The sequence below is a fragment of the Neophocaena asiaeorientalis genome, unplaced genomic scaffold (genome assembly GCF_003031525.2).
Source record: "Neophocaena asiaeorientalis asiaeorientalis breed wild unplaced genomic scaffold, Neophocaena_asiaeorientalis_V1.1 scaffold70, whole genome shotgun sequence".
NCBI classification, from domain to species: Eukaryota; Metazoa; Chordata; class Mammalia; order Artiodactyla; family Phocoenidae; genus Neophocaena; species Neophocaena asiaeorientalis.
In genome coordinates, this window is record NW_020175410.1 from 8,543,263 (window position 1) to 8,557,383 (window position 14,121).

Sequence of the window (14,121 nt, forward strand, 5' to 3'; positions counted from 1 at the left end):
ATGTGGGATCTTCCCGGACCAGGGCACGAACCCGTGTCCCCTGCATCGGCAGGCGGACTCTCAACCACTGTGCCACCAGGGAAGCCCTCTCTCAACTTTTTATTGTGAAAAATATTAAATCTATAGAAAATGTGAAAGAATAGTACAATGAACATCCTTGATTATTCACCTTCACCTATAGTAACCAATCGTTAAATTTACTAACGCCCTCTCATACACAAAGACACCCAATTGGTGTTAGAGAATCCAAGACTCCAACTGGTTGGCTCACTGTGTAGAAGAACATACTTCATCTATTTGCCACATGTACCAAAAGTCAGCTTTTTTCAGAGAACATGATGTATTACATAAGAACAAATGACTTATATAATTAAGCCTGCAATAACTGCGAAGACCAATGGAGGATAACACTGAGAGCAGATGAAAAGATATTTTTTTCAAGACCACCTTGGGAAATATAAAGGGTCTCAGAAATCCATTCTTAGGCCTCTTAATAAGGAGAGAGCAAAGGCTTTCATTCAGAGGCAAGAAAGCCTGACAGAGCTGGACCAGGGTTACAGTTAGACATGTTACTTAATGAAGTTACTGTGAAGGACTTTGAGAAATTTTCCCCTTAGCTATATTGAACAACATTTAAACGAAGGTTCTCCACTCCTTTTTCTTTTTTTTTTGCATTACACGGGGCTCTCACTTTTGTGGCCTCTCCTGTTGCGGAGCACAGGCTCTGGACGCGCAGGCCCAGCGGCCATGGCTCACGGGCCCAGCCGCTCCGCGGCATGTGGGATCTTCCCGGACCGGGACACGAACCCGTGTCCCCAACCCATGTCCCCTGCATTGACAGGCGGACTCTCAACCACTGCGCCACCAGGGAAGCCCCTCCACTCCTTTTTTTAAGCATCCAAATAATCATGTTCTCTGGTAGTGGATCAGAAAATCAAAAAGACACTAAACACTTGGTCTCAAATAATTAACCATTTGAAAATGTATTATGCAGATTTTAGGTTGAACCACACAAAATTTTTTCTAGATTAAGAAATAAATACTGGCAATTTCATATATTCACATATATTTGTTCAAGAGGGAAATGACACATGTTTAATGATATTAACTGTAGTATTGTTTACGAAAGTAGAAGTCTGGAAATAATCTAAATGTCAACAGGTAGGGGACCAGAACATAAAGTACAGCATGGCCATATAATGGAATATAGTAAGACCGTCAAAAGAAAAATAACTAAGAAGCTATGAACCAACTGGAAACTTTCCTAAAGTACATGGTTAAGCAAAAAATGTATGGTGTGGGGGGAGTTTCAATATGGCGGAACAGTAAGATGCGGAGATCACCTTCCTCCCCACAAATACATCAGAAATACATCTACATGTGGAACAACGGCTACAGAACACCTACTGAATGCTGGCAGAAGACTTCAGACCTCCCAAAAGGCAAGAAACTCCCCATGTACCTGGGTAGGGCAAAAGAAAAAAGTAACAACAGAGACAAAAGAATAGGGATGGGACCTGCACTTCTGGGAGGGAGCTGTGAAGGAGGAAAGGTTTCCACACACTAGGAAGCCCCCTTCACTGGTGGAGATTGGGGGAGGGTGTGGTGGAAGCTTCGGAGCCATGGAGGAGAGCTCAGCCACAGGGGTACAGAGGGCAAAGCGGAGAGATTCCCACACGGAGGATCAGTGCTGACCGGCACTCACCAGCCCGAGAGGCTTGTTTGCTCACCCACCGGGGTGGGTGGGGGCTGGGAGCTAAGGCTCAGATTTCAGAGGTCAGACCCCAAGGAGAGGACTGGGGTTGGCTGCGTGAACACAGCCTGAAGGGGGCTAGTGTGCCACAGCTAGCCAGGAGGGAGTCCGGGAAAAAGTCCAAAACTGCCTAACAGGCAACAGACCATGTTTCGGGGTGCGTGAGGAGAGGGGATTCAGAGCACCACCTAAACGAGCTCCAGAGACGAGCGTGAGCCGTGGCTATCAGCATGGACACCAGAGACAGGCATGAATGCTAAGGCTCCTGCTGCAGCCACCAGGAAGCCTGTGTGCAAGCACAGGTCACTCTCCACATCTACCCTCCTGGGAGCCTGTGCAGCTCACCACTGCCAGTGTCCCATGATCCAGGGACGACACACGGTGGGCCTCAGGCTGTTGCAACCTCATGCTGGCCTCTGATCCCGCAGGCTCGCCCCATGTTCCATACCCACACCTCCCCGCAGCCTGAGTGAGCCAGAGCCCCCTGATCAGCTGCTACTTCAACTCCATCCTGTCTGGGTGGGGAACAGACAGCCCCAGGTGACCTACATGCAGAGGCAGGTCCAAATCCAAAGCTGAACCCCAGAAACAGTGCGAACAAAGAAGAGAAAGGGAAATTTCTCCCAGCAGCTTCAGGAGCAGTGGATTAAAACCCCACAATCAACATGATGTACCCTGCATTTGTGGAATACCTGAATAGACAATGAATCATCCCATAATTGAGGCAGTAGACTTTTGGAGCAACTGTAGACTTGGGGTTTGCCTTCTGCATCTAATTTGTTTCTGGTTTTATGTTTAACTTTGTTTAAGATTTAGAGCTTATTATCATTGGTAGATTTGTTTATTGATTTGGTTGCTCTCTTCCTTTTTTTAAATATCTATTTTTTCCTTTTTCTGTGAGTGTGAATCCATATGCATCTTTGTGTGATTTTGTCTGTATAGCTTTGTTTTTACCATTTGTCCTAGGGTTCTGTCTGTCCAGTTTTTTTTTTGTTTTTGTTTTTAGTATAGCTTTTAAGCTTATTATCATTGGTGGATTTGTTTTTTGCTTTGGTTGCTCTTTTCTCTCTTTCTTTCCTTTTTATTATTACCTTACTTTTTTACTTTTAATATTTTTTAATTTTTATTTTAATAACTTTATTTATTTTACTTTATTTTATTTCCTTCCTTCCTTCTTTCCTTCCTGGGTGTCAGACCTGAGTCCCATACAGGATAAATCCAAGGAGAAGCATGCCAAGACACATATTAATCAAACTATCAAAAATTAAATACAAAGAAAAAATATTAAAAGCAGCAAGGGAAAAAGTAACAAATAACATACAAGGGAATCCCCATAAGGTTAACAGCTGATCTTTCAGCAGAATCTCTGCAAGCCAGAAGGAAGTAGCAGGACATATTTAAAGGGATGAAGGGGAAAAATCTACACCCAAGATTACTCTACCCAGCAAGGATCTCATTCAGATTCGATGGACAATCAAAAGCTAAGCGAAAGCTAAGAGAATTCAGCACCACAAAACCAGCTTTACAACAAATGTGAAAGGAACTTCTCTAGGCAGGAAACAGAAGAGAAGGAAAAGACCTATAATAACAAACCAAAAACAATTAAGAAAATGGGAATAGGAACATACATATCAATAACAACCTTAAATGTAAATGGATTAAATGCTCCAACCAAAAGACACAGACTGGCTGAATGGATACAAAAGCAAGATCCGTATATACGCTGTCTACAAGACAAACACTTCAGACCTAGGGAACCAGACTCATCAAGAAAAAAAGGGAGAAGACTCAAATCAATAGAATTAGAAATGAAAATGAAGAAGGAAAAACTGACCCTGCAGAAATACAAACAATCATGAGAGATTACTACAAGCAGCTCTGTGCCAATAAGATGGACAACCTGGAAGAAATGGACAAATGCTTAGAAAAGTACAACCTTCTGAGACCGAACCAGGAAGAAACAGAAAATATAAACAGACCAATCACAAGCACTGAAATTGAGACTGTGATTTAAAATCTTCCAACAAGCAAAAGCCCAGGACCAGCCAGCTTTACAGGCAGATTCTATCAAACATTTAGAGAAGAGCTAACACCCAACCTTCTCAAACTCTTCCAAAATATAGCAGAGGGAGGAACACTCCCAAACTCATTCTATGAGGCCACCATCACCCTGACACCAAAACCAGACAAAGATGTCACAAAAAAAGAAAACTGCAGGCCAATATCACTGATGAACATAGGTGCAAAAATTCTCAACAAAGCACTAGCAAACAGAATCCAACAGCACATGAAAAGGATCATACACCATGATCTAGTGGGGTTTACCCCAGGAATGCAAGGATTCTTCAATATATGCAAATCAATGTGATACACCATATTAACAAACTGAAGGACAAAAACCATATGATCATCTCAATAGATGCATAGAAAGCTTTTGACAAAATTTAACACCCATTTATGATAAAAACCCTCCAGAAAGTAGGCATAGAGGGAACTTTCCTCAACATAATAAAGGCCATATATGACAAACCCACAGCCAACATCGTTCTCAATGTTGAAAAACTGAAACCATTTCCACTAAGATCAGGAACAAGACAAGGCTGCCCACTCTCACCACAATTATTCAACATAGTTTTGGAAGTTTTAGCCACAGCAATCACAGAAGAAAGAGAAATAAAAGCAATCCAAATCTGAAAAGAAGAAGTAAAACTGTCACTGTTTGCAGATGACATGATACTGTACATAGAGAGTCCTAAAGATGCTACAGAAAACTACTAGAGTTTATCAATGAATTTGGTAAAGTAGCAGGATACAAAATTAATGCACAGAAATCTCTGGCATTCCTGTACACTGATGATGAAAAATCTGAAAGAGAATTTAAGGAAACACTCCCATTTACCATTGCAACAAAAAGAAGAAAATACCTAGGAATAAACCTACCTAAGAAGACAAAAGACCTGTATGCAGAAAACTATAAGACATTGAGGAAAGAATTTAAAGATGATACAAACAGAAGAAGAGATATACCATGTTCTTGGACCGGAAGAATCAACATTGTGAAAAAGACTATACTACCCAAAGCAATCTACAGATTCAATGCAATCCTTATCAAACTACCAATGGCATTTTTCACAGAACTAGAATAAAAAATTTCACAATTTGTATGGAAACACAAAAGACCTCAAATAGCCAAAGCAATCTTAAGAAAGAGAAATGGAGCTGGAGGAATCAGGCTCCCTGTCTTCAGGGTATACTACAAAGCTACGGTAATCAAGACAGTATGGTATTGGCACTAAAACAGAAATATAGATCAATGGAACAGGACAGAAAGCCCAGAGATAAATCCACACACTTATGGGCTCCTTATCTTTGATAAAGGAGGCAATAATATACAGTGGAGAAAAGACAGCCTCTTCAATAAGTGGTGCTGGGAAAACTGGACAGCTACATGTAAAAGAATGAAATTAGAACACTCCCTAACACCATACACAAAAATAAACTCAAAATGGATTAAAGACCTAAATGTAAGGCCAGACACTGTAAAACTCTTAGAGGAAAACATAGGCAGAGCACTCTATGACATAAATCACAGCAAGATCCTTTTTGACACGTTTCCCAGAGAAATGGAAGTAAAAACAAAAATAAACAAATGGGACCCAATGAAACTTAAAAGCTTTTGCACAGCAAAGGGAACCATAAAGAAGAGGAAAAGACAACCCTCAAAATGGGAGAAAATACTTGCAAACGAAGCAACTAACAAAGGATTAATCTCCAAAATTTACAAGCAACTCGTGCAGCTCAGTATCAAAAAAACAAACAACCTAATCCAAAAATGGGCAGAAGACCTAAATAGACATTTCTGCAAAGAAGATATACAGATTGCCAACAAACACATGAAAGAATGCTCAACATCATTAATCATCAGAGAAATGCAAATCAAAATTACAATGAGACATCATCTCACACCAGTCAGAATGGCCATTATCAAAAAATCTACAAACAAAAAATTCTGGAGAGGGTGTGGAGAAAACGGAACTCTCTTTCACTGTTGGTGATAAATTGATATAGCCACTATGGAGAACAGTATGGAGGTTCTTTAAAAAATAAAAATAGAACTACCATACGACCCAGCAATCCCACTACTGGGCATATACTCTGATATAATTCAAAAAGAGTCATGTACCACAATGTTCATTACAGCTCTATTTACAATAGCCAGGACATGGAAGCAACCTAAGTGTCCATGAACAGATGACTGGATAAAGAAGATGTGGCACATATATACAAGGGAACATTACTCAGCCATAAAATGAAACGAAATTGAGTTATTTTTAGTGAGGTGGACGGACCTAGAGACTGTCATACAAAGTGAAGTAAGTGAGAAAGAAAAACAAATGCCGTATGCTAACACATATATATGGAATCTAAAAAAGAAAAAAAATTGGTTCTGAAGAACCTAGGGGCAGGACAGGAATAAAGACACAGATGTAGAGAATGGACTCGAGGACACGGGGAGGGGGAAGGGTAAGCTGGGATGAAGTGAGAGAGTGGCATGGACATATATACACTACCAAATGTAAAACAGATAGCTAGTGGGAAGCAGACACATAGCACAGGGAGATCAGCTTGGTGCTTTGTGTCCACTTAGAGGGGTGGGATAGGGAGGGTCGGAGGGAGGCGCCAGAGGGAGGGGATATGGGGATATATGTATATGTATAGCTGATTCACTTTGTTACACAGCAGAAACTAACACAACATTGTAAAGCAATTATACTCCAATAAAGATGTTAAAAAAATGTAATGTGCAAAATATTCAGTAAACTTCCTTTTGTGTAAAAGCAGAAAGAAAGATTAAAAAAACATATATTTACATTTGCTTATATAGACATAAAGAAACTCTGGAAGAATATGCAAGAAATTAACGGTAGTTGTTTAATTTGCAGGGAGCATGAAGTATGTGGATGGAGGACAGATGTTGGAGGAAAACTTTTCAATGTATCCCTTTTTATGTATGTTTGAACCATCTGTATCTATTATCTACTCAGAGAAATATAAGAATGTCTGAGAAAAAAATTAAGGTATTGAATATTTAGATGGAGAACAAGAAATTGTAAAATGATTCTTGCTATGTCTTTTATCTGCAACAATGCAATGTTAGGTTGCCATCATTTCCATAAAAGCATAGTTTCTACTGTTTACATAGTAATGTTATTACTGATTTAACATCTAAAAAACTGATGATTGTTTGGCATGCTATTTTTGTCTCACATTAGAGAACACAATAATATCCAAAAGGTTGTTTTAATAGACACTTTTAATTTTCAGATAATTATAGATTCATTAGTTACATATTATATAGTTGCAAAAACAGTACTGAAAATTCCTGTGTATCCTTCATCTAGCTTCCCCCATGGTTTCCAATCCTAATCCCTGGCAACCATTAATCTATTTTCCATCTCTGTAAGTCTGTCATTTGAGAATATTATATATATGGAATCATAAAATATGTAACCTTTCGAGATTTGCTTTTAATAATATTTTGCAACTTTAATCCTCATATTTTATTTTCCCATATGCTTTTTTGTTAAGGTCTGGGATATTGGGGGATAATTTACATGCTGTAATATTCATCCTTTTTAGTATGTGGTTCTATTAAATTTTTCATAGTTTTATTGTGGTATAATTAATGTATTACAAACACATTTTCAAGTGTCAGATTCGATCTTTTCTGACATACGTATACATTTGTGAAAGCACCATCACAATCAACATAATAAACATATCCATCACCACAAAAAGTTTCCTCGTGCTCCTTTGTAATCCATTCCTCCTACACCACACTCCCATTCCCAGACAACTACTTTGCTTTCCATCACCATAGGTTTGTAGTTTCTAGATTTTTTTTTTTATATAAACAGAAACATACAGCGTGTTCTTTCATTTCTCTTGGGTAAATACCTAGGAGTCGAATGACTGGGTCATATAGTCGATACATGTTTAACTTTTTAAAAAACTGCCAAAATGGCTGCATCATTTCACATTCTCACCAGCAATATATGCAAGTTTCAATTCTTCCACATCCTTGCCAGCTTTGGTGTTAAAATTTTAGGCATTCTAATGGATATAGTAGTGGCTCGTTGTGGTTTTATTCTCCATTCCCCTAATAACTAATGATGTTGAGCATCTTTTCATGTGCTTACTTGTCATCCATATATCATCTTTGATGAAGTGTCTATTCAAATCTTTTGCCCATTGTTTAAAATGAGGCTGTTTCTTAAATATTATTAAACTTTGAGAGTTCTTTATATTTTAGATACAAGTTCTTTGTCAGATAAGTTTTGTAAATATCTTCTCCTAATCTGAGGCTTTCCTAATCTTAACAATACCTTTCTAAAAGCAGAACATATAATTTTGATGAATTATAATTTTTCATTTTTTTCTTTTATGGAGCATGCTTTTTATACCTAAGAATCATCATCCAAGGTCACAAAGATTTTTCCCCTATATTTTCATTTATCAGGTTTATAGATTTGGATCTTATATTTAGGTCTATTACCCAATTTGAATTAATTTTTGTATATTGTGAGGCTTGCACAGAATCCTAGGGAGTATCTACTCTTAGGGGCTGAAGCGAAAAGAAAAGCAGTCAGTGACAGAATTGGAAGAAAATAAGCAAGGTACTGATATACGGGGCCAAAGAGGAAGAGGGCTGCAATTAAAGGAAAGTTAAGGCTGTCAAAATCTGCATGGAACTTGGCACAGAGACTGATAAAAACAGAGTAATGGTCACTGGATTTGACGATGAGATCAGGGGTGGCCTTCGAGACAGGAGTTTCAATACAATGAAACAGACAGAAGCCAGGTTGAAACGGATCAAAAGGAAGCATGGATGGTGAAGAAAGAAAGGGCTCAAATCACTCTTGAATATTTCAGCAATAAAAATGAAAAAAAAAAAAACTACACACACACACACACACACACACACGACACTGAACTCAAAGAGTTTCCTGACCATGGAGAAAGACCAGGTAGAAAGAGATGAAAAGAACAAAAGAAAGATATGAAATAACTGATGAAGCAAGATTTGAATTGAAGGAGGATGAGAATGTCAAGAGCACAGTTTACCTGTTGCAAGGAGGAGCTAAAAAGTGAGACGGAAATGGATAAACACAGAGACATTTTGAGATGGTGGCCAAGGAAGCTCAAGGGCCTCGCTCAACCTTTCTGACAAAGTAGCAGAGGAGTTTCTCTACTGAGACTGAGAAAGGAGGGGCTGGGGCTTGAGAAGGTGAAAGGGTTTGAAACTGTCTGTGGGGGGACTGGTAGGTTGGGAATCAAAAAGAGAGAAATAATGGGATTATCAAGGAGCTCTGAGAGCACTCATAGAGAAAGAACCAATGTTTGTAAGATTTAATATTTGCTGCATTCCCTTTCCTTGGCTGCCAAGAGTTCCAAAAAAAAAAAAAGACACAAATGGGTTGGGTGGTTCCACAGCTACACATAGGATTCACAACTCTCACGTTCTCTCTCTTTTTTCTAAGACTCACACCCTGTTTGGTATGTAGAACAGGTGTCCCAGTTCCACTTTATACATGAAGAAGCAGAAGGTGAGAGAACGACTTTCTCAAAATGTTTGGCTAGCCGGAACTTTAATTCAGATCTTTTTATCTAATTCCAGTAATTAGAATTTCCAGTAATTTCCTTGCTGCATCAGGCTGCTCTTTTTCTCCAGTGCTCTTCATCACCATTCTTACCTTAAAACTTGGCCTCAGTCTGTCCCTTAAGTGCTATTCTACCTTTCCACCGCACCCCAGCCCTCCTCCATTCACCTTCCTGAACTCAGCTGTGCTCACAGTCTATAGAGTTTGGTGCACACAAGGGGTCAGTTTGCAAACAGAAGAACTAACTCACCAGCTGCAGCCATGCTTTGCCAATATTTAGAAAGAGCTCAGATGTGGTTCTCAGTGCTTTCTTAGGGCCTCTGGTGAGGAAAGACACAAAGAATCAGGAGAGAGCAGCCACCAGAGAGTGGGTGAAACGACAGTTGGTTTTCCTCTTGAAAACACCCAGTGTAGAGTCCTCCCCCGAAATTAACTCCCAAGGTGAGGGCTGCAAAAATGGAAACAGCGAGAGCTTTAGGGCTGTAACTCCCTGCCAGCCTTCTCCCTTCACCCAGCTTTCAAAAATTCCTCTAAGGGAAATAAAGCCCAAGAGTCTCCACTAGAAAATCATCAATATAGGATAAACACTTAGAGCAAACCTGAACCTGGCACCTTTGTTTGACCTACGGTGAAAATTTTGTTTTAGTGTGTTGGGCAATCAGTATGGAAACTTACAATGGATGAGTGTCTAGTACAAATCTTGGGTTATTTGTGAACACAATCATTTTTAAAAAAATTCAGCTCCCTCTGACCTTGTAACAGTTATTTTGCTACTGTAGACTGTGATGCAAATTAAGGCATTTCTATTCTTATTTCAAAGTCTGCTGCATAAAATAAGTATATGCTTTTCAAAGCCAAATGACAGCCTAATGTTCCACATTTAACTACAAGTCAACATGTCGTCAGATTATTTCATTATTATAATGACTAATTCATTAAAAAATTTATCAAGAAAAATGTGATTTTCACCTCTCGTGGCTTCTGGTCTTAAAAAACAGATAATTCTAACGTTGCATCTTGTATACAAAATGAGTCTAAAAAGCAGCCTCAAATTTTTTTTTCTACAAAAGTAGGTCACCAGCTTTTTAATGCATTAAAGTTAACATAAATACAACTGTGCAATCCCTAATTAAACATTATTTTGAAAGCAGGTCTTTCATAAGCTAAACCCATACTTTTTAGCTTGCATTTGTTACAAAAACAAACAATTATGCAGAAGTACAGCATCTTATATTTCCTAGAGCTAAATGATATTGTGAAATAGCAAAATCTTCTAGAGCAGTATAGAGACATTTCTGCTTTCAAGCATTAAAGAAAAAATGAATATATTTAAGGTGAAAACCCCCTTTTTTTAAAAAAAGGCTTCTTCTGTTATATTTAATCCACTTTCACACAATTTTTCTTAATTACACTACAGCTGTCTGGTAAGGCACAACTGACCACTTGCATCATGAAAACAAACTGTACCCCACCATCCAAAGTTCTCGATTAAAAAGCAAATGTTTTTGTGAGCCCAGAGAAACGGGTGCAGCTGCTCCATTTCACGAGGCAGGCACCTCTACTCCATTCAGCTGTGAAGAATGGCAATGACTGTAAATTGTTCTTCCTGATCGGTTCCACAATAAAAACAAACCACACCACTTTCAATTTTTCAAAGCCAATTTTTTTAAGCCTCCACTACACTGGAAACAAGAGTTGTGTTTTTCTGATTCATGGCCTTTGATTTCTACATAAACGTCCCTGTATGCATGTAAAAACAGGTCCCTGCAGGATACTTATGGAGACTGTATAGATTAACTTACCAGATGTACCAGAAGATAGGCACACCATCAGCCTACCTTTTAAAGCAAGATACTATTTAACAGCTTAAACTGCCTGTGACTAAAGGACGACTGTAAAGAACATACCGTATGTGGAGGGGCATCAGGCAACTCCTGAGAAAACGGCAGTGTGTTCACAAAACGTGCAACAAATGTTTTTGAACTTGCGTTTGAATGTGTTCACTTAAAATCCATACTGTGGAAGGAAGGTCCGGTCACACATCTGCATGTGCAGCTCAAACAATGGGAATCTGATAACAGCTAAAATCCTTGACAGAATTTTATTAAGAAACCTCTCAATGTTCCCAGTTTACTCACAACGCCCAAACAGTATTTATGATTTAAGCTTGAGGTCTCCAAAGTGTATTCTCAAGCACTTAATCAATTAAAAAATGTTTGTGCATGCCTCTCTGCATTTATATACAAATATAATTTACTTATTTACAAACACAGAGCAGCACTGTACTGATATCTAATGCACATTCAAAACATAGACAGTTGTTTAAGGCTGGGATAAACACAATTCATAAACAGAAATTTTAAAACTGTCTTTGCACACCTCCAACGGGCCGTCTTGCACAGCTCCTGGGGACTGTCCACCTCCTCCCCACCCCCATGGAGACCCTAAGGGGGCCACAGCTAATGTGAGGCCAAGCTAAGTCATTAGTGGCTTTGGACAAATTCTTTGATTGCTGTAAATTTCTACCCCTGCTCCCAAAAAGATTTTCCGTGGAAACGTAAGTGTATAATCTAGTTTAGACAGCTTTTAATTCTGACTCATGACTAGTGTGTTGCAATGCAACTTAAACGCGATCAAACATTATAGAGATAAAACAAGAAAGTGTTCAGATTTGTTATCCTCTACTTTGGTGGCAAAACTGTTTGCATGAAGTTATCAATGATTTCTAACACAAGACAGCAATCAATATCACCTACACTGACAAACGGCTTCTATTGAAAGTAACACCCTGTGCTGCTGCAATGATTGCGTCCCCTAACATACCAGTCACCCAACCTTTCCACATGTCTCCTATAGACACTTTGTCTTTCCAAACTGTCTGCTTTACAAGTCCATTCCTTCCAAATCCCTAGCAATATGTGATGTCTGGCAAATGAAGTTGCCACCAAGTGATGACTGTTTTCAATGAGCCCTGTCAATAATGGCATGTATTGTATGAGACTCAGTAGTATACACAATTTTGCCAGGTTTTGCTAGAAGCTAGTAATACAATTATACTTGTCCTCTTGGAGCTTTAAAAACAAAAACAAAACTAACAAGAATTACACACACACATACACACACACATGGAAACACACCACTTACTTGCTTTCTTTCTTTCTGGCCATTTGTTCTCAGTTTCCTTCACAGGTTCCTCTTATTCTATCTCCTCTGTTATTGGATATTATTCCCAAGGTCCATGTTTCCATAACTCATTGAATTTAAACCTTAAAATACAATACTTAAAGTTCTCTAGGTCTTAAAAATATAGACAATGGAGGGCACTTGTTTTTTGAGATTTTTGTAGAAGTTAATGTCACTTAAATCTCCCTCATTGTCAGAAGCAACTTTATGTAGTTTTCACTGAGGTTCCTATATCTGGGACTATTTTCCTTACCATTTTACCCTGAAAGACAAATGAGTATCTGGGACTCATTTTGACTGGTATGCCCAAATGTGCAAATTACAGACACGAAAAAACTAAACTTCTGGACAGATGAATGAAAGGGGACATCTGTTCTTGGTGTTTCTGCTCCTCCTTTCCTGATTCAGAGTTCAAAAATTCATAATACACTGGTCCTTTCAGCCAGTACCCATTCTTGCCCCCTCCTTTTAATCATCTCCATCCAGTACCACAGAGATGTAGAGGCATTAATTAGTCACTCATTCATTAATTCGATGAACATTTACTGACTACCTAACAGATTATAAACATGGGGGAAAATACAAAGACAAATAAAATGTGAAGCTTACAGTCTGGGGAAGGAGAAAAATGTATAAAACTATTAAATACAAATCAGTGAGTGCTATAATAGAGGTATGCATTCATTCAACAACTATCAAACACCAAATATACACCGGGCACAATGGTGCTGAGGAGTAAGCAGTGAAAGAAACAAGAAAAAACAAACAAAACCCCGTTGTTCTATTTAATAAACAATAAACAAATGAGCTAAGAAAATGAAGGCAACACTGAAGAAGACAGCTCCTGCAGACCGGGAGGTGAGCACAGCCTTGTCAGAGAAGCTGCCATCAGCGGACCTAGGAGGATGAGAAGCAGGAGAGGGTAGTCCAGGAAGCAAGCAGCACAGATGTGGGAGGGAACAGGGTGTGGAGTTAGAATGGCAGAAATACCTGCTCCAGCCAAAACCCAAAGGGAGAAGCAACTCGAAATACTGCAGTGAGAAAAGAGGAAATCCCTCTCCAAACTTGGGCTCTTTCTCTTTATGGGAAAACGAAGCTTGCTTTTCTGTTTCCATTGTTTTCCAGAGGTACAGAAAAATATAATTTTGTACACAATGAATTTGACTAAATTTTCATTTTAAATTTGATAAATCTTTCAGGGTACTAGGTATAAGGAAACAAATATATAAATTAATAAACAAGCAAACATAATTAAGAACAAAAACAAATGAACTTCCAGGTCACATTGTAAGTAATGCTGGACTAACAACTAAAAAAAAAAGCTTTTACATATAGGATAGTTATGAATCAGGGAAAAAAAACATAATTAAAAATGTTCACTTTCATATGCAGCGTACAATGTATGTACTATCCAAACTAATATTCACATATCTGAGAGAGAGCAAATTACTAGAACGCAAAAAAAGCAAGAAGGGGGCTTCCCTGGTGGCGCAGTGGTTGAGAGTCCGCCTGCCGATGCAGGGG

At 38.8% G+C, this 14,121-nt stretch overlaps 1 protein-coding gene across 3 annotated transcripts in view; it reads right to left on the reverse strand.

The window, feature by feature from the left end:
* UMAD1 (UBAP1-MVB12-associated (UMA) domain containing 1) overlaps nt 1–14,121 on the reverse strand; it is a 232,207-nt gene that overhangs the window by 95,384 nt on the left and 122,702 nt on the right. The window contains exon 3 of one of the 3 annotated variants that reach the window (XM_024766979.1): nt 9,665–9,734. The exons of the other annotated variants lie outside the window; for them this stretch is intronic. Coding sequence (XP_024622747.1) covers nt 9,665–9,677 — 13 coding nt within the window. The 5' untranslated portion in view covers nt 9,678–9,734. The remainder of the gene's footprint in view (nt 1–9,664; nt 9,735–14,121) is intronic. 3 annotated transcript variants of the gene reach the window in all.